Source organism: Apus apus, chromosome 2 (assembly GCF_020740795.1).
Source record: "Apus apus isolate bApuApu2 chromosome 2, bApuApu2.pri.cur, whole genome shotgun sequence".
Lineage (NCBI taxonomy): Eukaryota > Metazoa > Chordata > Aves > Apodiformes > Apodidae > Apus > Apus apus.
Genome location: NC_067283.1, coordinates 54,768,006 through 54,793,400, shown reverse-complemented (window position 1 = coordinate 54,793,400; position 25,395 = coordinate 54,768,006). Strand labels below are relative to the sequence as shown.

The 25,395-nt window shown below is 43.9% G+C and overlaps 1 protein-coding gene across 1 annotated transcript in view; it reads right to left on the bottom strand.

Annotated features, from left to right (window-relative positions):
* Nucleotides 1-2,434: 2,434 nt before the first annotated feature.
* The window catches only part of VOPP1 (VOPP1 WW domain binding protein), a 65,049-nt gene continuing 42,088 nt past the window's right edge, over nucleotides 2,435-25,395 (bottom strand). The window contains exons 2-5 of the mRNA XM_051610632.1: nucleotides 24,812-24,870; nucleotides 10,851-10,928; nucleotides 8,665-8,801; nucleotides 2,435-4,171 (exon numbers count right to left, since the gene is read on the bottom strand). Coding sequence (XP_051466592.1) covers nucleotides 3,990-4,171; nucleotides 8,665-8,801; nucleotides 10,851-10,928; nucleotides 24,812-24,870 — 456 coding nt within the window. The 3' untranslated portion in view covers nucleotides 2,435-3,989. The remainder of the gene's footprint in view (nucleotides 4,172-8,664; nucleotides 8,802-10,850; nucleotides 10,929-24,811; nucleotides 24,871-25,395) is intronic.

The window sequence follows — 25,395 nt, the reverse complement described above, 5'->3', positions numbered from 1 at the left end:
TACCTTCTGGGGGGGTAAGCAGCTCCTGAGCCCCGGTGATGCCTGCCTTGTGTGAGCCTCAGAAGTTGGAGCTGTCACCAGTGGCTGAAGGGTGAGCTTTAGTCCAGTCTGGGCTGGGAGACACATGGCTGGTGGGATGGAGGTCAGGCAGCACTCGCTGGATCCTTCATCAAGAGCCAGGGTGGATGGTGTGCTGGTCACACGTGGCTACCTACAGGTAAGAAACTGCTGACAGGAAGGGAAGCAAAATGGGGCTTCTTCTCCCCAGCAATGGTAAAAGAACAAGCAGCTGGAACCTGCTCAGAAGGAAGATGCCTGTGGTTGGGAAAGTTTGCTGCGTGAGGAGATGGCCTGTTGAGAGCTACAGAGTCTCAGAACACTGCCTTTAATAGCCCTTCAGAGAGAACTTTGATGACAGAGTGCCTGCACACAAGAATGAGGTCCTTACAAACCTACAAAGACCCCTGCTCATTCCCTCCCTGCATGATCCTCAAGAAGGAAAGAGCAGAGCACATCCAGTCCTCCATAATCTTTGGCCTTCAAGAAGACAGGACTGACAGTGAAACCTCTGGCTGAAAACCAACTGCCCAGCCACAGAAAGGGCAGGTTCCCGCCCACAGCACAGCCAGGGCTTGTTGTACATGCCTTGGACATTAAAAGGACTGGCCACATCAGAGCTACGGACAAGGTATACCAAGAGTGCCTGGTAGTGCTTTTTCTCTCAAAGCAGCATAATTGGAGACTGACGCCCCTTCTCATTCCCATTTCTGCCAGCATCACAGCAGCAGAGACCTCAAGATCCCATCTAGTCACATTCCCCCCAGTCACTGCCTCCTCTCAGGTACATTAGATACTTTTTTGAGGACACACAACCAAAGAAAGGACTTCAAGGGGGTACAGTTTATGTTCCTGGCTCTCTCCCAGGCTCAGTAGCTCAGCTTGAGCATCTCCATTCTGCCCAAGCCCTGTTCCAGGCATTTGAATCCTCCACCTATCAAAACACCTCTGCAAGAACTAGGAGACTGATCCCCACAAAATATCAAATCAACTTCCTGATACAGATGGCCAGATCTCAAAAGGCAGGTAGGAAGTCAGTCCCATACCCTGCTCTTGGTGCCCCCAGAGCTCCCAGCACCAAACTTACTTTGCAGTCAAAACACCAACCTGCTTTGTCAGTGAGGCACCAAAATCTGTTGTGTTAGAGAAAGAGGACACAGCAGCAGCACCCAGAGAATTCAGCTGAGGAATCCCAACAGATAAAGCAGCCACACACCACAGGGAAGGCCACTTTAGCGAAGCTGGAGCAGCTGGCAGCTCCTGGGACGTAACTACTGCCAAGTAATACCCCAGTGGAAGATGAGGTTTTCCTTCCCCTGCAGGACTGCACACCTGACATCAGTGCCTGTGGGTGAGGAGCAGTGCTGTCCTTTCCAGTAGTGTGCCTGTAGCTTGTGTTTCACATCTGGTTTGCTGAAGTGCTGTTGAGTATAAGTCTCTTGGTGGCATGAGCCCTGCTGCCTCTCCTCCTCTGCACACAAGAGGTCACACTCCTAACTCGGTAATACAAAGAACTTCAAGCATGCAGCTCAGAAAAGAGCAATGAAGAGAGCTAGAGGTGCAGCAACATCCCATCTTGCTTTAATAAACTGCATTTTGAAAGAAAGCCTGCACAATTTTTATGAGCAACCCGAGTCCCCAAGACTGTAGACAGACCTACTTCTGCTCCATCCATCCTCCAACCCACCCTCCCACCCTTGCAAAATGAACAATGTCCACTCCTAGCACCTTCATATTATTAGTATCACCCTGCCAAAAGGGCTTCTACCATCTTTCTCCACACACTCCTTTCTCTTTTTTGTTTCTTTTTTTAAGCTAAGAGGGGAAGAAATAAAGGGAAAAAATAAAACCTAAAATCTTCCAAAAGCAAGGTAATGAGGGGCCAGGCATGTATACAGTTTGCAAGCAATTCACACGGCTGCCCACACAGCTGGTGTATTTTCAAGAGGAGACCAAGGAAATTTGCTAGCAGAGGAGTGTGTGTGTGTTGTAATGTCATCCACCAACACCAGCAAATAAACCAGCCAGGCTTCAGGAAAGCTTCCCCAGAGGTTGAATTTCAATGTACAGTGTAAGAATTTGCTATAAAAGGCTTCTATTAAAAAACAGGAAAACACCAGCTCTCACAGATACATTTTGTAATATAAAAGGACATGACAACACCTATCTAGTAACATGAGGTCTGTTGCCATTTCTATTGACAGACAAAGAGAGGTTGGATTTGCTTTTAAAAAAATCGTATCCTGTGCACACAACCGTACTCAGTAACATCAGCAGCTTTAAACTGCAAGTGCACACTAATTTAGAAAATATAAACAGTTGTGGTGTGCAGGCTGATGGACGTAGTGATAAGACAGAAAATGTACTTTGCTGTATCATAAGCGTCTGCCGAGCCTGCACTGCACAAACTGAGGTCCTTTGCTTTGTCCCTTACGATGGTGCATAACAAGGGAAAGCCTTAGTTACCATTTCACCCAAGTCAGGGCTGTGGTAATGAGCTCCTCAAAAGCTCACTCAGCTCCAGATGACTGCTAACTCCACCAGCAGCTTTTAGAAACAGTGACCCTTACCAGATTTTCTGTTGGAGACAAGTTCCTAATAGTTCTGCCCATTCACAAATCTAGCTGCCCACCTAGGAACAAGTTCTCACAAGCCACTGGCACACAGTAACAGCGCTAGCAGCACAGCTCTTAGATGACTCCAGACCACCTCAAGGTAACCTCTGTGCCCTGGCTGGAGTGACAGAGGAGCAGTTGGTGTACTGGCAGTGAGGACTTGCAATCACTCAGTACTCAAAGGACTGTCTTGAACTCCTTCCTAACTCTCAGCTCTGCTGTTTCTGCAGGTACTTCAGCATTAGAAGGCATCTTCTTTTTGTCCTTCCTTAGTGACACGATGTTGAATATGCACAAAGGGAGAAGGCTCCATTAGTACGCAGCCACATCTCACAGTAGCTTCGCATTTTTGCTGGACATGGAGCAGCCTGAGAGCCCTCCCAGGGAAAGGGGCGCTGTGTTGATTTGAAGATGTTGACTTGTGGTCACTCAGGGAGGCAGCCACGAGCATAAGGCAGTGAACTGGTAATCCTGGGGCTGCTCACAGCAAAACACGAGAGGCACAAGCACATGTAGCTCTGAGATTGTAACACCTCCCTCTCACCACCAACATGTAAGTCATTACCTGCTTCATACATTCTCACTGCTGGCAAAATAAGAGGAGCCAAGATGCTGATAGCACAAGCAGAGTCCACGTGCTGGTCAAGAAACACTCAAGTCCTGATCCTTTGCTTTTAAAGTAAGGACTCCTTTTCTAGAGTACTTGGCAAAGCCCCTGCCATGACTTGACCAGTGCTGGTGCTCCAGTCACAGCATCTTTGTTTTGCATCAAAAGCAAATTGTACAAGAAAATTCTCAAAGAAAAGGATGGTGGTCACCATTTCTAGTCAAAGCATTGTCCCACCTCTTCTACTAGATGAGGGCACTTCTGCTACAGGGTCTTAGTATGCACATCACTCTGGGGTTGCATAAAGAACACCTCTCATTAGCCTGCCACAACGCAAATCATCCCATGATTGAAATGAACAATAAATAAAGAGAAAGACATACAGGTTTTAAATATAGGTTTCCATTAAAAGCATTACAAAGACAACTTCTCTCATTTTGAAAACAAAGAAAAAAATCCACTTCTACTAAAAAAAAAAAAGGAAGAAAAAAATTTAAATCACCCCTTTGCATGGAACTTTAATGAGGAAAGGTGCAGGGAAGGGAGAGAGAGAGGAAGAGAGAGAGAGAGAGAGAGAGAGAGAGAGAGAGAGAGAGAGAGAGAGGACTTAGAGAACTAGCAAGTGTTCAGAAGGGCAGATGTCCCCTCCATCTTGCTCATTTTGCAATGGCACCTTCATCTCACACAGTCAGGTCAGAGAGCCAGAGTCCTCAGGTGGAGGATTTCACCACCTGCTCGTAAGGGGGAGGTGGTGTGTTGCAGTAGGAAGGTGGGGGTGGGTAAACCGGGTTTCCTTGTGGGGAATTGGGCTGGACATGGAAAGCCATAGCCATGGGATTCATCACAGGTCCACCCGGGTCTGTGTAATACGGCACTCCAGGTTGTTGTGACCCTGAAAGAAAGAAAAGAAGAGAAGGTATCAACAACAGCAGGGGCATCAAGTCATGCTCTTCCAGCACCTGTGCTCTGCACACTTGGGCAAGTTTTCTCAAAGTGTTCATCAGAGCAAAGACAAGGGGCCACCTTTCTCCCATTCCAGAGAAAACCCAGGCTTGCAGGACGACATTCACTTCTTAAGATTCTGTCAAAAAACTTTCCATTTTGCATGCAATATAAAGCATTTAGTGAAACAAAGGGAACCACTGCCCCAAGCAACTCCCATTTGAAAGGGAAAAACTGTGAGCCCTGCTCAGCCCCCCAAAAAGAAACACTGCCAAGAGGTGTGGAGTCCCAGATGGACAAAGGGTTTCCCACTGTAGCCCTGAGTCAGGTGTCAAGTCTTACAAAAGGACTTCACAGATTATTTTGTGGTGAACTGGATCTGCCTGTAAGCCAGAGTGCATCTCAAATAGACAATATCCCTTCTAGGCATGAGATGGCTAAGGAGCAAACTTGTATGAAACAAAAACCCAAGTTGAAGCCATTTATGGCTGGCTAACACAATGGGACAAGATTGCTTTGCACAGATTAGATTCAGGAAATTACATTGGAGCCTGCAGGGACAAGGAAAGGAAACCACCTATCAAATGCAAAATTCCTTAGCCATGACACATGAGGAGTAACCGAGACTGTTGCCATGAGAAATTACAAAGGTAGCATGTCACCCTCCTCAGATATTGCAGCCAACTGTGGAAGACAACTTAATGTGATTCCAGCAATTATAGTCACCGTCTCTATCTCAAGATGTAAGTTTTCTTCTTTCTCTCTACTTAAAACTAGACTGAAAAAAAAAAAACAAACCAACAAACCCCATCATGTCTGAGAACCAGTTTTCTTCTTTTGGTGCTAGTCTGTTTGTCCTATAATGACACAGCCTCTAAGGGATTTTCTGCTCCATCATTCCTTTCCGTGACTTAGTGACAGTAGGGCTCAGTATTGCCACAGAAAGAATACAGGCTTCTTCAAGCTTTAACCATCCTTTAGTACTTAAAGCATTCAGGAAGGAGCTGCATACTGAACCATGTCCTTACAATATTAAATCAGATGGGCTAAGCCATAAGGCACAGGGATACAAACTATCCTGGAGCCCAGAGTGTCTGCCTAGGGAGCTTTGTTTGGATGCTCAGGACCAGAGGATGGAAAACAGATCAGGAATGCAGGTATTTCCTTCCTAACACAGTATTTTTTTAATTCTTTTTTTACACACCACCACAACAATTTTTCCTTTTGCCTGTCTGAGCAAAGAGGGCTGTTCTGCAGCCTCTCTTCCTTTGCTGTGGCAACAAGGAGCCCTTGGTCTGCTTCCACGGGTAGCATCAGCACACAGCTGCAGGAGATCCGATCTGGGAACAGGAGCCAAGTCCTACCTCTCCAAAGTTTGGGCTAATACCTTTTCCTGTAGCATTTTTCTTAAGCATTTTTGTTTCAAAGATAAATCCTGCCCAGATCTGCATTTCTGTAGTTTCCATCTGCATGGGGAAATGGGAGAGGCTGAGGTAGCCTGCTGCAGCTTGCTCTTCAGGAAAATAACTGCTGTCATTAAAACTTCCATGTATTATTATCAAATTGGGGGGGGGAGCAAATGTGGACACAAATCTTTGGAGGCATTTTTTCAGTTCATTAAACCCAGCGGAAACCAACATCTGAGTATCAACTTCCTTGTGGGATGAGCTCAGCAAGTATTTAAGTGTCTACCAAGGATCCCAACTCAGATTTCTAGCACCTGAACTGACAGTTTGGGGCTGCGTAGGTCAGGGCTGAAGTGAAAGATACCACCAGGTCTGCAAACTACTGCTTGTAGGTGAGGTGTTCAATCCATTTTCCCAGTTAGGCTCACAGAAAAAGCACTCCTACTTCCAGGCTGCTGCTGGGATGGCAGAAGATGCTGGCAAGCAGCCATGTTTCAAGGGCTCTGCCTCAACAGTGACCTGGCTACTGCTACCAGACCTGGAAGAGGAGCTAGAAGAAAATGAGAACTTGGTTGACTACTAATTCTCATTGCTTTTGTGGTTGAATATTCCTAGAATAGTAGAAAAAGTTAAAAAATAAAATAAAAAAAAAATATATATAAAAAAATAATGGGTGGAGTAAGCTCAGAGCCCAAAGCTTTTAAGTAACAGTAACAGTCTGAAAGCAGGAAGCATGAGCAGGTCACCAAAAGGCTTGTGCTTACTTTCTGTCTAGCCACAACTTGTGTTCCATGAAATGTCATGAAAAAATATAAATATGCTCTAAAATGAAACCTGGTACTTACCAATCCAGCCAAAGACATGCCCTGTTCACATAATCCTGAGGTAATTTTTCAGGCTTAAAAATACTAGTTTAATTAGTTTGGCTCCCCCCAACTGTCCACTGTTGAAAATAAATAGTCTCTCTGGAAATGCTTGTTCAGTCAAGGAGAAAAACAGATGCAGAATGGAAGGCCTAAGCAAAAACCCTTAGGATTCAAACAAAAAGAGAATGAATCAAGTGTCAGTTTGTGCCTGTAATATCTTTATATCCATTTAGACCTGTGAGAGAGAGGGGGGAAATGCGTGCCCTGGAGAACATGCTTAAGGATGCAACAAAGAGCATTTCCACAGCCTGCACATGACATGCAGGTGTGCAGTGGTGAGCATGACAGCAGGGAGAACCCAGCTGCAGAGTGCTGATAGTCACAGCTAACCAAAGGGCATGAGGACATTTTCCTAAGGAGGCTGTCTCGATGCAGCCACAGTATTGCAAAGAAAGGCAATTTTTAATCAAGATGTTTGAGGCACCAAATTTTCAGAGGGATCCTCCTCGTTACAAAATATTCAGCTGTATTTCCACTTTCAAGGGGGTATGAAACTAAAACAAATTGCCATTTAAAAAAAAAAAGTTGTCAAAAAAGATGACTGTCCTCTGACTTCAGCACTAATACAACATAAAATAAAATGACAGCCAGGAGGAAAACTGTCAGTGTACCAAGTGTGCCTGCCTCTGTGTGTGTGTGTACTTTGACTGGCACAAATTAGCACTGCTTTATGCAATCTGGAGAGTGGTTAAAACCATCTCAGTTCGGCCTTTTGAGGCAAGGAGAAAGCAAGCACCAAAGTGTGTGCGCTCAGGTAAAATCTCAGCACTGCAGACGGTCTTCCAACTAGAGATAGAATCATAGAACCACTCAGGCTGGAAAAGACCCTTGGGATCACCGAGTCCAACCATCATCCCTACTCTACAAAGTTCTCCCCTAAACCATATCCACTAACACCACATCCAAACGACCCTTGAACACATCCAGGGATGGTGACTCAATCACCTCCCTGGGCAGCCTATTCCAGTGTCTGACCACTCTTTCTGTGAAAATTTTTTTCCTAATGTCCAGTCTAAACCTGCCCTGTTGCAGCTTGAAGCCATTCCCTCTTGTTCTGTCGCCAATTACCTGTGAGAAGAGACCAGCACCAACCTCTCTACAATGACCTTTCAGCCTTCTCTTCCTCAAACTAAACATTCCCAGCTCCTTCAAGTGTTCTTCATAAGATTTATTCTCTAGGCCCTTCACCAGCTTCGTTGCCCTCCTCTGTACTTGCACCTTGATATCTCTCTTGAATTGAGGTGCCCAAAACTGGATGCAATACTCCAGGTGTGGCCTCACCAGTGCTGAGCACAGGGGGACAAGCACCTCTCTTCTTCTGCTGGTCACACTATTTCTAATACAACCCAGGGTGCCACTGGTTTTCTTGGCCACCTGAGCACATGATTGGATTAAAAATGCCCTCATAAGGCACAAACAGCTTCTGCTTACAGGTGAGTCTTATTTTGCAGGATTATCCCAACTGGGACTGTCTGACAGCCAGAGAGGAAGAAATAACAAACTTAGAAAGCAGTATTGCCAGAGAAGCCATCACAAGGTAGATCCTCCTGATGCTCACAGCCATTACTGACCAGAGAAACAGCAATCAGACTAACAAGGGGAGAGGGACCACTCTGCTGCAGAATAACTACAGCTCAGAGCACAGAAGGCAAATAAAAAAGAGAAGAACTGCAAGATAGCCACATCATGGAAGAACAATGTTAGGCTTTCCTTCACCTCTGCCAGATATTATCAACTGTATCTGGAAAACTCTTTCTTTGTGTTACTGTTCATTTTTTATACCTATTATTTTGTCTATGCTGCAAAGTGAGAACTTGCTAGTCTCCTTCCACGGATGGACACACAGCTGTAAAATTATTAGGAACCACATCAGAAGGGCACTGTCATCCTGGGTTTCAAAATCACTTTAGTACACTACAGGTAAAGTATGCTGTTTGGAAGGCAGAGGACTTCACTCATCACAGGAGGTGGCTGCATGGTTTGGTGCAGTGCAAACCCTTGTCCAAAACCCACTGTTTCCAAAAGCCAAACAAAACCCCAAACCTACTCTTTTTAAACGACCTGGCAAATGTAAGAAATTTGTGAAACTTGTTTAATGAGCTGTCTCTGACCTGATGAAGTGTTGACTGGTTGTCTGGTGTAAGACACGTTAAAAGCAGGTTCTTCTACTAGTGGAGGAGGGTACATCCGTCTTCGGATAAAGAAACCAGCTCCACAACAGAACAGAACTCCCATCATCAAAAGGAACCTAAGCAAAGGGAAGAGGGAAGTCAAAACCCACCTGCATTTAAGGCAGTTCACAAGCCTAGACTGTTCACTGAGAGAAATAAGACTTTTATTGAGGGTTCTTATATAGGTTGTCTCTTGAAAGCAGGTCTATGCCATTTGAGATAGCACTCACGGGACACTTATGGATATATTACAGACATCTTTAGAGATTAGTACTGTTGTCCAATGCCTCCTGCCTTGTGAAATACAAATATGAAACTAAAATGCCCTTGAACTTTTGGAAAGTTCAGGTTCATACCCTGACCTTTGCCACTGGGATTCTGAACTGAAATTCCAGGTTGGTACAACTTCAAACTGAGTATCCTGGACACAAATCTTCATGCTTACAGCATTGAGCCTGGCCAGGAGGCTTCTGGGGGACACAGAGGAATCCTATTCTGCAATTACCCTTAAAAGATTTTTATATGTTCTTAAATTACTCAGCACTGTAATTTTGTCTCCCATGGGAAATACGGTAGCTGGCATTTAAGCTCAAGCCAGAAGACTGAAGCATTCAGCACTGAAGATTACAAGCTTTGTTTCATGCTCCTAAATGAGATATCCATTCTCAAAAAAAAGGACATCATCTTGCCTCAGTTGCTCTCCTCTGAGCTCCTCTTCCGACCTGACTAAACTGTCCTCATCATTCCCTTGCCCTGGTGCTGTGGAAACAGGCACTTGCAGCAAGGGCATGGCAGATTCTGTTCTCCAAACAGTGGCTTTCACTGCATTTTCTGGGTTTAGCTATTAGACATGCTAGTGACTGCTGCAAGCTCCTGTAAACCCAAATGGTTCTTCAGGCTGCAAATGCCACCTCAGGGCCCTTTAGTGGAAGGTAGTAACAACTGTGCTCTTATGGAAGGGATGGAAGTTGGCCAGAGGCCATCAAAATTGGCCTGAGACAAGCCTACACACCTTGCTTGTATCACCTTTCGGAGCACACCCAGGTCCCTGACAGGAACAGTGTGAAACTGCATGGCAGCAAAAAGTATTTCATGCAAAGGGTCAAATTCTGTTCTTGTTTCTACAGTGGAAACGAGAGCAGAAGGAGGTCCTGTTTCCCCGAGCCAATATTAAAACATTCCCTTTTGGCAGCACTCCTGCAAAGGATTTGTTCTGAACAGAAAAGCAGAGATTTACGACGTCACCCCAGGGATTGAGATGCAGAGCTCTTCAGTTACATCAGTAAGGATTGTACACTGAAATCCCAGTCAGATTCAGCAAATCTCTGTATTATGGAATATATCGGGCTTCTGGTTTTCAGTGTTTATTTGTTTCAATTTTGAAGGCTTGCTTTTTTTTTTTTTATAAGCAGTCTTCAAATTCTCCTTAAAAATGCCTGAAATGAGGTTTTCTACGAGAGCTTCTCCATTTTCTCTACTGTAATGAGGTTTTATTCGGGTTCTTTCTTAAATTCCTCTTCAAGATGAATTCACCTTATTCTTTCATTATGCATATAACAGTGATTAGTTTAAGCTTTATCCAGATTACTGAGCTGCTGGTTTCACAAGCTCAAATCTTTCTGCCTTCTTTTCCTTTGCTGCCATCTCCAGTGAAAACCTTAGTCATAAATGTATTTCTCTTGCTTTTAAATTGAAGCCTCAATTCAGCTGGCAAGACTTTCTTAAACCCTGCCTAAATGCACAATCCTCCTTATACAATCCTCTTTCAAAACTGAGTGCCCATCAAAAATGGCCTGACACTGCCACTTGGTAGTAGCTGAGACAGGCATAAGGAATCCACCAATTTTGGGTAGAAACAGGACCACTGCCTGTACAGCCCATCGGGATGGAGAAGCAGCAAAGGTCAACCTGACACAAGCAGCCTCTCTTTTTCAGTGCCTTCTCACTATATTGAGAGACTTTTAAAAGGAAAAAAACAAAGTCCATGCATTTATATGTACACAGACACATTACTGTATACTTGTACCTACTCTGCTTTAAAATACAAGGCCTGGAAATAACCTGATTTAAGTCCTACAAATAAAAGAAGAACAGGACAAACATAATTCCCAAATGCTCTGACCTACCAAAAATACCATAGTCGCTGGATAGAGAGAGCTCTTACACAGCATCTTGAACCACAGCAATCCTCATAGGAGCGACATCTGCAGAGAAATAGGGAAAAGGGTGTTAGGGGAGTGGTTGTCACTCAGATTAAAACAGCATCCCCAACTCTGACACCATTCACACCCCTGCTCGGGGTGTTATTTACAACACTGCCATGAAGCTGGGAGACAAAGCCTCCTGGATGTGTTCAAGGTCAGGTTGGATGGGGCTCTGAGCAACCTGATCTAGTGAAAGATGTCCCTGCCCGCAGCAGGAGGGTTGGCATAGATGATCCTTAAGGACCTTTCCAACCCAAAACATCCTGTGGATCTATGAATAAGAACAAACTACTCTAGGACAGACATAGTTGTCAATCCCATGTTCACATCCATGGCACAGCTCTAACACTACTTGGGAACATGTTCCTGAAACTATTGTTCTATATTCTTTTTTTAAAACCACTTCAAAATACATTGAATCAGTGCTTAATTTTATACTAAAGGACATGTTATAAAGAAAAGCAGTAAGTAAGACTGGGTTTTCTCTCACAGTAAATGAACACTGCAGACCTCAAGCATGAGCCGTCTGGAGTTTTATTCACTGCAACAGGTAAGAATTGCTAGGTCAAAACTGCCAGATCACTCAATCTTTGCAAATCAGCAGCTTCTAAACAGAGAAACCACCGAGTGCAGAGAAACTTCAAGCATACCTGGATCTGCAAATTGAACAGCATTTTTTGCTTCTCAGAAGTTGCACCAGGCTGCAACTGCCAACAACTCCCATTATTTAAGTCGGCTTTTCTCTAAAACCCACCACATTTCAGATCCATATTTCATATGAAATAGAACTGTTTTAAAGGCATTATAGCACCAACCACTATAAGCAAAAGGTACCCCTTCACTAAAAGCCAGCACATATGTCAACAGCAACCTCTGAACAATTGCTACGGTAACTGTCATTTCCCACACCAATGAAACGTATTTAGCAGGAGAAAAGACAGAGGTGAAACTATGCTATGTGACAGGCCCAGATGAAAACACTCAGATTAGCATATCCACATGCCTAAAGAAAAGAGGAGGCTACCACAACTGGATTCATCTTTTTAAGGGTGCTCCCACCTGTATGTTCAAATGCACATACTGAATTCAACATCTGCTTTTGGAAAATTTGCTCAACTGCATGACTGTGGTCCCATATTTGAATGCAAAGCTAAACAAAAATCAATTGGATTATTGTACAGACAATTACACATTTACACGCTCAATTAACAAGCCTTCACTCACAAAATATGTTAAGTCACATCGGCTTCAGCCTCTAATTGGGGCCAGAAGAGGATGCTCTGTGGATACATAATCAGTGATTTTGCAAGTAAAAACAGTTGCAAGCCCTTCTGATGACAAAATAGGCACAATTTATTTAAGCAAGCCAGAGGCTCTGACATGATCAGCATGGCAAGGTCCATTGTAACTCAGGCACTCAGTTGCTCATGCCAAAAGACAAAACATCTACTTTGGTATTCCTGAACCTGAAAGCAAGCCATCTCCAACCTTGATTCCTTCAAGCTTGCCAGGACCCTAACAACTGCTTATACTCAAAGCTACCAGACCTCACAAAACTACTAACAGGACTTCACAAGTCAGCATTAACTTCAGTCCCATTGGGACCAAAAAGTGAACCATTCCTCCATGCTCTCCAAGTGGATCAACCCAAGAGGAGCTTCCAAGACATATGTGAAATGCATGGACAGGATCAGGGCCCTTATGAAACAGGGTGGCAGCCACTGCCTTCTGTTAAACCAGTGGCCATGGTACTCCTTTTGCTCTCCAACGTGCTTTTGGTTAGAGCACCTGGAGCACCTCATCCACACTGATGGGCACTTGCCCCTTTTGTTGATGCTGCACAGCAAGGTCTTCACTGGGCCAGAAAAGCAGAAAGGAAACGGAGCCTACACATGTAGAAGCCCTTCTTGAGGCAATTAAGGACCAAAACTGACGGATTTTAGGCATGTGAGCAGCCTTTATCTCTGCCTCCACACACTGGCTCTGTCAGCCCAGACACCTACAGCTGACTACGTGCAGGGTGGGAAGTGGATGCTCCAAGGCCAGCCTCTAGCCCCAAAGCCCAGATCAAGCCCCAAGCTTGACTTGACTTAAAGTCAAACTAAAACAGAGAGCTCAAGGAGGCTGCACATATGCCTCCCCCGTGCCCACTCTTGCCTTGCTTATTTTGCATCTCTTTTCTCCAGAGACAAAAGAGGTGGGAAAAGGTTATTTTAAAATATAAAATTACAGTCACTCAAACCACCAAAATTAAAACAGCATCTGTACAAGGAGTATAGTACCTGAGTTTCCTTTTTATTTTTAATCTCTAAATTGTCTAGGCTACAAGTCAGCACCATTTTTTAAGTCTCACTAGCTTAGCTTTTCTTCCTGTAGAAGTACCAGCTGGAAAACAGAAAAGCTCAACTACTGAATGTTTATGAAGCTCCTGAGACTACTAAATGGCAAACAAACAGGCCACCAAAGAGAAGTTTTTTCCTACACAGATGATTGCACTTCCAAATGGCTGAAAACAATGATGCAAAGGATGGAGGAGTCTCTCATTAAGGCTGTGTTTAGAGAAGCTCCATTTTCTCATACCCAGGAAGCTTTCTGAGGCAACTCATGCAAGGCTAAGCACTGCATTTGCTGGGAGGATCTGTGAAGCTAACCCAGCAACATGACCGGGAGGGCAATCCCGTTGAGATCTGACACCAATACCCCTCTCACTTTTTACCCATAAAACCAAATGGGCACTTCATTTTGCATGCCTGCAAGTACAGACACATACTCATGGGTAGGAGCCTGGAATCAAGGAAGATCCCATGATAACAAACTCCTGCTTGCATTCCCCACCATGTGAGAGCAGTGGCAATAAAGACTGGAAGAACAAATGGCCTATTTGCTGATACTGCTACAGGGGAAACCCCTAGAAACTCTGCTGATCTCTTGTTCTTGATTCCATGTGCTACAAAAAAACAACACACCTTCTGACAACATCTCAGTTACAAGAAAATTAACTTACTCAGAAAAGCCATATTTATGAACAGGGAAAAGATGACAATAAAATCAGCTCATTAATGGAGTAACATGAGCTTAAATATAATCAGTCTTCGATGTACCATCTCTTACTGCCTAACAGCAAATCCCTGCAGAATTAAGACCCTAGTGCATAAAAACCCCACAACAATTAAGCACACACACACACACACACGTATATGCTGAATTGGTATGCATATTCTTTACATGACATGCCTGCTTTGGCTCTGCTCTATGGAGAAGGACTAGTTGTGCCCAATGTCACTTGAAAAAGAATGAGCCTTACTATCAATCTGACCTGGACTGAGCCCATCTCCTCCAGAAGACTTTTCTAAAGCAAATTTCCCTCTTTCAGACAGCCATAATACCGAGAACTGCATTTCCCTAGGGCAAAGCTTTTTCCTTGAACAAAATTTAACCCATTACACAGGATAAGACATGATCCATTAGCTGCTTTGCTAATCTGCAACTTCATCAAGCATACAGTCTCCTGAAAACTGCAATGTGATTTGTGATTTAGAAGGTACATAATTTCATTCATAATTAAGCAGACTGAAATGAATGCATCTGCATGTCCAACAGCTTCTAGTGCTAGCACACCAAGGAGCTGCTGTGTCAGAGATCATAGCTACACTGCAGATGACAGTAACAAGCTTTTTGTATGGGTTTACACTTAAATCACAATGCTGAACTTCATTCCTTAACAGACAAGCAAAGCCCCAAGTTTCAGGTATGGATACACAGTACACCCCAGACACAAGCCCTGTACTTGCATGTGGTTCTGCAGATACTAGCTGCTTAATGAAATGGTCTAGAAGTTCTTTGCCATTTATAACTGTGTCTACAGTGCTGAACAAATCCCTTCTTAACTGAGCTGCTGCAGTGAAGAACGACATCTAAAAAAATTTCCTGATGAGTATTTGCTGAAAAGTGGAAAAATTAAACAAGTCAAGCAAGGATCACAGTCCTCAGTAGACTGTATTACTATAGTGGTCTGACAACATTCCCTGTCCTCACTCAATATGGATATTACCCATCCACACCATCACTTTGAAATGCAGGCTGCAGAATTCTTAGGTTTCCTCTCTAGACTGTTGCATCATATGTGCCAAAACTTGATTTACCATTTAAGATGTTTGCTTAGCAATGTTTTTGGAAGAGTAAAACAAAATATAAATTGTTAATCCTAGTAGCAGAAACCCTACTGCAGACACAGAGACAGAGGATGGGAGGCTGAAAGAAAACCACAAAACCTAAATGAAGTAAACTGCATGATTCCTAACCAGTGTCCTGACGACAAGCCTGACTTGGATGCCAAAAGGGGTTGCATGGAAGTCTTATGTTAAATGATTGCTGCATGTATTTCTGTCTCTATGAAGCAAGCTGGGATTCACTGGAATACAAGAAGCAGGTTTTGAAGTAAAATAGGGAAAACTAAAGGGAGCCAGGAAGTTAAGCAAAATAGGATATAGCAACAGACCAAAGCTCAGAACAGAAATATTTTGTGGGGAATGGGTAGTAGCATCACACAAATGTAAGGAAGTCCCAGCTGGGGTCCTAATACTTGCATGGGCAAGAGAGCAAAAGGGCAGAAGGAGAACAAATGTTCACAGGAATTAGAAGGGATGGAGTGCTGAGACTGGGTCACCTCCAGGCAGACTCAGTGCTGAGCCCTCAAAGTCAGAAGGTTCAAGTCGGCTACCAGTGAACAGATGAAGACAGGCAGCTGAAGTGTGCGTATGTGTTTAGTTGTTCCAGGACAAAAAAAAAAAAAAAAAAAAAAAGGCTTTAAAAATCTAAATAATTTAATCTGCCAGGATATGGTGATGCTTAACAGAGAAAAATCAAATGAGCCATGAAACAAAAACAAAGCAGGCAACCACCACAAAGTGACTAGCAGTAGCAATTCAGATGAAGCTCAGTCTTGGCTGTGCTGTCAATGAGGTATAATGCCACTGAGCTCTTCAGGACTACACTGCCACAAGACTCAGAATTAGACTTGAAGGATGAGGAATGAAGAAGAGGATCAACAGAAGTTGTACCACCTAACTGAAAAAGAGAGTTATTTTTCTACCAAGTTTAAGTCACTATTAATTATTTTCAGACCATTCTGTATGTGCACTGCCATCTTTCAATAAAAAACAGTTTTCAAAGCAAAGCCATTGCCTGTAGTACTATGTAAGGAAAGATCTTTTCTCCACAGAAAAGATCACCAGATACCTGGAGTAGGAGTCCCACCTAAGTAACTATTTCTGAGTCCTAAAGAGGATTAATCTGTCTCTAGAAAGACACTGCAACACAAAGGCCACATCTTTCCCCTGGCATTCACTTAAATGCTTTAGGAGCACTAACACAGGCAAGGTATATGGCTGGTGGAACAGCATCATAGGCAACATTTGCTCTCCAGCCTTGGTCTTAGAGCTGGTTGTGTCTCCTTGGTGTGTTTGCCTACATGGCCTAATTTTCAGCAGGGACACAACTCTACCACCGTTACCTGCAGTCATGGGTTCCGGGCACCCAAAAGCACTTCTCTTTTCTTATACATAGCAAAGGTGATCTCTTAGCACGTGCTAGAATTGTGCCTTGCAAAATGTAGGTCTGATTTTGGCATATACATAACTATATATAACAAACATAACTGCTTCATAGATGAACACAGCCATGACCTCAGTAGAACATCTGTACCTGAGAGTAAAAACACTGCCACTGGTACCCAGGAAAGCACTAGAGATACAGTTACCCAGGTACTTGAAAAATCACCCAGCCCTTAATTACAGGAGAAAACATAGGCAAAAAGGAAGAAAGGGGCTGTCAGGTCATTTTTTTTCCTTACAGAGTAGAAACAACAGAGACAGAAACAGTATTTGCTCAGATTAGATTCCTGTCTGCCTCAACACAACTAGTATCTCCTACAAGACAAGATACTTGGCTCCTGTCCTTCACAGAGACATGAAAAACAAGAGCAGGCAACAGCTGAAAAAGGAATTATTTTCAATCATTCTTTAGGTGAAGAGCCTATAAACACCATCTCTGTGCAAGAACACTGCAGCATATGGTAAATCCTCCTCCATTTCTAATGGGACCAGAAGTATTTGCCCAGCTGCTCCTATCAAGCAGACCCTTCTACAAGCCTTTTGCTACCCAGTGGCCTGCTGTAACTTCAGCCCTCTCCTAGAATCATAGAATTATAGGGATTGGAAGGGACCTCTGAAGATCATTGAGTCCAACCCCCCTGCTGCAGCAGGAACACCTAGAGCAGATCACACAGAAAGGAATCCAGACAGGTCTTGAAGTTTCCAGAGAAGGAGACTCCACAACCTCTCTGGGCAGCCTGTTCCAGTGCTCCCTCACACTCATAGTAAAGAAGTTTTTCCTCACATTGAGGTGGAACTTCCTGTGTTGTAACTTACAGACATTAATCAGGTCCCCTCTCAGTCTTCTTTTCTCAAGACTAAACAGCCCCAGGTCTCTCAGCCTTTCCTCATATGACAGATGTTTCAGTCCCTTAAACAGCCTTGTAGCCCTCTCTTGGACTCTTTCCAGCATGTCCTTGTCCCTCTTGAACTGGGGAGCCCAGAACTGGACACAATACTCCACATGTGGTCACACTAGGGCAGAGTAGAGGGGGAGGAAAACCTCCCTTGACCTGCTGGCCACACTGTTCTTAATGCATCCCAGGATACTATTGGCTCTCTTGGCCATGAGGGCACATTGCTGTCCCATGGATAACTTGTTGTCCACCAGGACTCCAAGGTCCTTCTCCATGGGGCTGCTTTCTAGCAGGTCAACTCCTAATCTATATTGGTGCCTGGTGTTTTTTCTCCCCAGGTGCAGGACTCTACACTTTTTCATCTTGAACCTCATTAGGTTCCTCTTCGCCCAGCTCTCCAGTCTGTCTACATCTTGCTGAATGGCTGCACAGCCTTCAGGCATTATCAGTCAACCCTCGCAGCTTTGTGTCATCAGCAAACTTGCTGAGGATACATTCTGTCCCCTCATCCAGGTCACTGATGAAGATGTTGAATAAGACTGGGCCCCGTATTGACCCCTGGGGAACACCACTAGTCACACGTTTCCATCTGGACATCAAGCCATTGATCACAACATTTCTTTGTCCCCAGGAGGAAAGCCACCCTATAGAGGGACTCTCCTTGCTGTCTGTAAAGGCAGCAAGTCTCATGCCACATGGCTTTCTGGCCAGCACACATCCACCTAGAAATTTTCTCTGCTCCTCCTGTGGCAGAACCTAGAAAGAACTGCTGTGGTCTGTGCTTTGGCCAGTGGCAGTACATGGTACCTTAAATAAAGATCATTAAATAAAGAATTTTCAACACAGGCTGCAGGCCTTTCTTTTGCAGAACAAAGCAGGGAAACAGCACACCTTAAGGTTCTGGCAAAAGTAAGCCACAGATACTCTGTATGATGAGTTTTAATTTTCTGGAGGTGGAATTGTACATTTCTCATATGAATGGGAACGACGACTTCTAGTTAATGCTCAGGTCCCCTATTAAACAGACAATTAGTTCCTTCATATCTCAAGCTGCTCCCAGGAGGCAAGCAGTCCTCTGCATCTAAGTGCTGCTTTGGGAGGTTATAAGCAGTCTGCTGTCAGGAGGCAATGGGTGCCCATGGATTTGCTATCTGCCTGAATTTAACATACTCATGCATAGTAAATCCTTTTTTTCCTTCATGAAGCCACCCCATGACCAAACACACCGAAGAACATGAGTTCTAATAGGCATCAGTTAGGTGCTACCAAGTCTTTCAAAACTTTAATTCAGGGTCTCCCTATCCAGAAAGGGTTAGAAAATTCAAGATGACTTGTGGGTCAAGTGGTCCTTGATGCTGTCCCACTGGAGCTCAAATCAGGCACAAGCCTGATTTGTCCCACTGACAGGAAGCCAGAAGAAATTTATTCTCAGCCTCGCATGAGAGTTCTTGCCTAGAACATGAAAGAGTTAATGCTCAAGTCAATCTTCAAGTCAAAGAGCCCCAACAGGAAAGACTGAGGCTCACCATGATAAGCCACAACTGTGGTTTTTGCATCCTCTGGAAATGACATGGGGGTGGAGGAGTGGGTTCCCTGTTCCAGCTCAGCCAGAAGAGAGTACAGATTCAGAGTACTCCACTAGAAGACAAGAGACTGCCCCCTTTTCCTCTTCACCTTTGTCAGAATAAGCTGCCTACACCTAGTCAGCCCATGACTCAAAAGTAATTCAGAGCTTCAATTCTCAAATTAGGTCGGTCACCTGCTTGATTGCCTGTGAAGGCTGAGATATTAAATCCCTCTGCCCGTGTCAGGACTCACTCCTAGCAAGTTGAGTGGGTTGCTAATTTGGTACCCCAGATTGTGCACTGTAAAATAAACCCACAAAAGCAAATTCAAGTGCATGGCATCTAGTTGCTGCATGGTTACAGCAGTTGGGACTACAACCTCAACAGATCCATCAACATCAAGGGAATCTTGACGGGAATCAAGTCCCTTATTTGAAGCAAGGAATATACCACATTAAGGGCACAGACTATTGAAGCTAGCTGTGATGTTTTGTACCCTTATTGCTTAAGGCCAAGCAGGACTGAGCAGTGGTGGTGGGATTTTGTTGCCCTCACATACAGATGGCCTGCAGTTTTCCTTCATGATACAAACTGTGCACTTCCATTCTTGTGTTAAACTACATATGCAAACAGGTCCTTCCTGTGGCTGCTCACTGGTACACTGGTGTCCCTGGCCTGAATCCAGGTCTCTGCTTCTGTACAGTGCCAGCCATTCAAGGCCCCTGCATGCGTGAAAAACCTTCATGTTGCCTCTCCTCTCCCTCCTCCATGCTGGCTTCAAATCAAATGGAAGAATAAATCAACAGCTAGATTACTGCCCTAAGCACACACCTGCTGACACTTCATGCAGCTGTAATTGCAATGGGAAAGCTAAGCCTATCATCAGCAAAGCCAACTTAATTAAAAGCAGTAAACATAACAGGATCTGAAGCACAAAAAGCAGCCCCCATCATGCAACAATGTGTCTAGATTGGTTTAGTTGTGTTTTTTTTTTCCCCAGCCTCTTGTACACAAGTTGATGGAGGAAGCGCTCCCTCCCTAAGCTATCTGAATACCAGCAAGAGAAAAACTGCTTTTCTGTTTTGTTTTCATCTGGAACATTTTGCAGGTTCTTGATAATGCACAAAATCATTATTATAGACTGACCACCAGCCGCATAAGGGTTACATTCAAAACCCAGATGAATAATCTGCAAAAGAAGAGGAATCTGTGGAAATGCACAAGAAATGTCTTTCAAAAACCACGAAAAACCACAAAAAGAATACAATCAGCGTTCTCCTCCACAACAAGAAATAAATTGACTATTCCCGTGTAGGGCAGGAACATGTTTTCAAAATGAAGAATAACAGAAGCATTCATTTTTTTTAGGTTTACGTTAATGTTCTTACAGTAATTCTAAATGAAAAAAAATAAACTGATCCAATAAACATAAATGTGCACCACATGCAGCTGTCTGCAGTAAACTACTTTCTATGGCAGCAACAGATTAGCCTAAAAATACAGCACTTCCATCTGCACATGCTTTTAACATTAATTCAGGTTCTGCTTTGGATAAGAATTGGAAGAGGTTACTAGTTGGCACTCCCCTAGGTTTATTCTGTTCTTCACGTATTTACCAGCAGCAAAGGTGAACATTCTCTTCCAGAGACAGTTTTTATGTTTCTTTCTAGGTCTTTCACCTAGTAGCACACCAGTGAGCAGTCAAAACATACTCAAGCAAGGAGTCCATGGCTGAGCTCCAAGGCAACAAGTTAGTATTCAGGAGGTGGAAGTAAGTACAGGAGGAGTTTAAAAATCATCACATACACAGGTAGGTGTGATGTTAGGAAAGCCAAACCTCACCTACAACTGACAGTTGTAAGGGACACCACATGCAGCAAGAAGAGCTTCTACCACTTCACTAGCAGTGGATGGTACCTGTGGACAAGCTCAAGAGCAGCAGATGTCATTTACCTCAACTTCAGCAAGGCTTTCCACGCTGTCTTGCACTATATTCTTGTAACCAAGTTCAGACATTACAGTATGGACAGGTGGACAGCTGGATGGGTAAAAACAACCTGGGTGGATGGTGGGGCTCAGATGGCAGTGGTAAACACTTCACACACTCCCTAGAGAGTATGAAGTAACTGCTGATAGTACCAAAGAGGTCAGGACCTGCCCCGTTGACAAGTGTGTTGCTGGAACTGGAGATAGAGGACTCTCACAAAGTTTGGAGATGGCACCAAACTGGCGATCAGTCAATGAACTCAAGGGGCAGGGCTGCCACTCGAAGATCTAAACTGGTTAGAGAAATGGCCTGACAGGAACCTCATGAAACAGAAAAACAAATGTAAAGTCTTGCCTGTGGAAAGGATGGACATCTTGCTGGCTATGGACTAGATCTGCTGAAAAGGCCCTAGGGGTCATGGTAGAGCAGCAGTCTGCATGACAGCAACAAAGGCTAACAGTATCCCAGACTGTGTCAAAAGCCAGGGCATCAAGAAAGTAACTAGCACCTTTCACTAAGCACTTGCTGGGGTATATCTAAAGTATTTCATTTGGTTTTGGCATCCCAGTAAAAAGAACGAAACTGATAAACTGGAGTGAGCTCAGCCAAGGGCCACCAAGACAGTCAAGGCTGGGGCACTTGCCATATGAGGAGAGGTTGAGGGACTCGGGCATGTTCAGCCTAGAGAAGAAATGGTGTCAGAGGGACCCAAAAGCAGCTTGCCAGTACCTGGGATGGATCTTCCCAGGGGTGCAAGGTGGAAGGAAAACAGACAATGGATGTAAACTGAAAGAAAAAGAAGCTCGGACTTCATACGTGGAAAAACCCATCCTCCATGAGGACTGACAGGCGGCAGAGCACATTGCTCAGAAAAGTTGGGAAAACTCCAAGGAGGAAGATGACACAAGATTTAACTGGTTAAAGCCTGAGCAGCCTTGTCTGACCTCATGGCTGACCCTGCTCTGGGCAGGAGGTTGGACTAGGAGGTCTCCTGAGAACCCTTCCCACCTGAGTTATTCTCTGATTCTCTAATCAGACTTTGTCTTTCCCTCACTACTTCTCTTAGAATGTCACATTATTAAAAGTTCAGTACAGGAAGAGCTGAACTAATGTTCACTCAATACCGGAGAGCATCAAAACTCTTTTCTAAGTCAGCCAACCCCTCCCTGTGAGCGACCACTTCACTGACCCAGTGACATCAGCCATGGTATTTCCAGCACTGTGGACACGTGCTTACCACTCATACTCAAAAACATTTATGCTGCTTTACAGACATGCCACAGAGCCTGCAAAGGAGAGGATTATAAACATGCAGGTTCTAGCATCTGGAATTTATCACCTCATTAAGCACTCCTACGTGATGGTAGCTAACAACAGGACTCAGCATAAACAGAAAAAACCTATGAGACTGATCAGTCATACTGGGCAATATAAGTCACCCTGCGATGAGGAGGATATCCACAAGGATTCTAATCAAGCTACTCCTCAACAGCAAAATGTAAGGCAGCCTTCCCTCTACTATTCATTCCTAATTCTGAAGTGGAAAAAACAGCCCAAGTGTCTGAAGTGCTGCTGGCATCTGCACACAGAGGAGGTGTTTTCGCCAGCAAACACGATCACTATGACATTATTCACTTTATTGCCAACTACAGAAGTATCTTGACCATGTCTTCCACCAACCATCAGCACTTCAGGTACATTTGGAATAAGACTCAGATGGCCTATTTAAGTGAGAGTAGCCTGAAATTGCAGAAGGCACTGCAGACATCAATGACTTTCCTATACTTTTGATGCATGCCCCCTTTAAACCTATTCGGTTTCTATGCACTCAAAACATTTCTTCCCTCCCTTCCACATTTCTTCACTTGTCACACATTATCCTTTGAGCTTTGTCATCCCCAGACACTTACTGTCTTCCCTTAGTGCTTCTTCTTCCCCACTTACACTCATGTCAATAACAAGAGCATGAACCTGACACTCATCACCCTCACAATAATTGCCAAGCACACACTTCCCAACCCTTTCCCCTTCCTTTCTTCCATTTACTTACTCTATCCAGGACACCAGCAATCACAACACGTTTATGCAATGACTGTGATAACAGGGTTCTGCAGTATCTACCACAAACACACACAACCCCGAGTACAGACTTCTGATTGATCTGACATAGGCAATACACAACGGTTTTCCCTTCACATTAAAAGATCTCCCAAATCAACCAACAACCCACCAACACCATGGCCCCTCTCACAACTCCTTTCCTTCCAATATTCAGAGCTGTGTGCAATTATAATTAACCTACTTGACAGATTGGAAAATGAACACACTGCTTTCTAGAAGAGAATCCATTTCAGCACACAAAGAACACAGTAAAATAGTAACCTCCAGGAAACCAATTAGAAAGCAACCTTCCATGCATCAGATCTATTGCAGATAGCAAGCCTCTCCTTTGTACCCCTTGCTTTTGCAGGACTTGGTATGTGTTCCTCTGTGGCATGAAGAATCTGAGCTAAGATCCAATATCCAAGTAGCTACCTCTTTGTAATACCAAGAGAGACAAACACTGGCTGTGAAAGCGTGTAGGCAAAAAAGCAAGCAGAATACTGAGGTGATGATGAATAATGCACTCCTGAATGTCAAGGTACAGTGGGATTTTGATAATTTCAAGCCATCCCAGCTTCTTTCCCACATTACAGCAAAATAAAATAAAACGTAGGTGGAACCACAGTCCTATTGTTATTAGCATGCAAAGAAAATGAACTTATTTAAATTCACCCATCTGGCCAGCCATTTATGAGTAATTCTCAACATTTCAGTCACCTGAATAAAAAGACAGCGAGTTCTACACACAAACACCCCCTAGACAGTTAATACTCTGGCTCAGAGATGATTAATCCACAAAGTGTTTCATTCTTTCAGTGAGCTTTGTTTCGCTCCTGTCTTCCTGGCTGCTTTTTGTCTCTAGCATTTTGCTCCCATTTCTAGCAGATGAATTGGAGGTGGAGAAGAAAAGGGAGGAAAGTTCTTGGGTAGCATAAAGATGACAGTAATTTCCAGTCCTTCAGGAAGGAAGAGCTTGCTTAGGGAACAGATAACCTAATATCGCTACCTACTTCTCCACCCCACTTTATTTTTATTTGTTTTAAACTTATGTTTACAGATGTTTGCAATTAGAAAGTTATACATACCAGGAACAAAGTTTAGCACATTTATCTCCTTTCTGCCCCCAGATACACAGGGAGGATACCGCCCACCCACACATTTCCTCTTTTTGTTGTTGCTGTGAGCAATTTAAACAGAAACTGCAATTCAGAGAGATCCTCTATCATGCACTGACATTTGGTTCACAACCAAGCCTGATGTGAATATAGATGCCACTCATTCGAGGGACAGTTATACCACGGATAACTAATCATCCCAACTCCTTAAATTAAACAAAAGGGACAACTTTACTTTCAAAGCATCCTTGGTATTCTGCCCGATTACCTGCCTTTGTTCAAAACAAAGGGAGAACTGTCCTCACAGGCTCTGCTTAGGTTTCCTTTCAGCATTCTGAAATAAGAGCTGTTTAAGATCTTGCATTTTGTTCTCAGATGGAAAGGTCAGCTGGATTGGGTGGCAAAACAAGTCTGTACACTTTTTTTAATAAGAAGAAAGGGAAAGAGATGGGACATATTGCATCTTCACTTTTAGTTTAGAAAAAGTCTCAGAAAAGTTATGGAAAAAGTATGATTAGTGAAAGAACAACACTCAAAGACCCTACAAAATCTAATCCTTTCCTGAGCACCAGGAAACACAAAAAAGAAAAGTGATGACTACTTACATATAATATGTAGGATATAATCCTTCGAAGTACCAGCAATGCTTTTTGGCCTCTGTACACTACAAAGAAAGAGAAACATGGAATTAATATTTACATAGGACAATGTACAATTACAAACACAAGCCATAGAGTATTTATAAATACTGTGACTTTGAGCAATGAGAAAGGGTTTCTATTCTCAAAGATTTCCCAATCCTGACACACACCGCAACTGGCGAGTCAGCTCATGTGAATGGCAGCAGGCCCTGCCAGGGTTCAGATCCCTTATGCAGGGCTTTGTCTGTGGAGCCCCACAGCTTCCCATGATTCACAACCAAAGGCAGTATTTTGCTGCAGACACAGGATGCAGGTGCAGGTATTCCCTGGCAGAACTGGACCATGAGAACTCAAAGAGCCTGTTGTGTTAAGTGTAGTCACTTAAGAGGCCTCCAAGGCATAACTGGTTTGACGACACGATGCGTGTGACTACACAGTCAACTCAAAGATTTCAGGGAATTATTCACCTTTCTGGAAGCCTCTGGCGTGTGGCGCCAGGCTCGGAAAGGAGCAGAACGGGGAACCCACACATGCCATTTCCTCTTCCT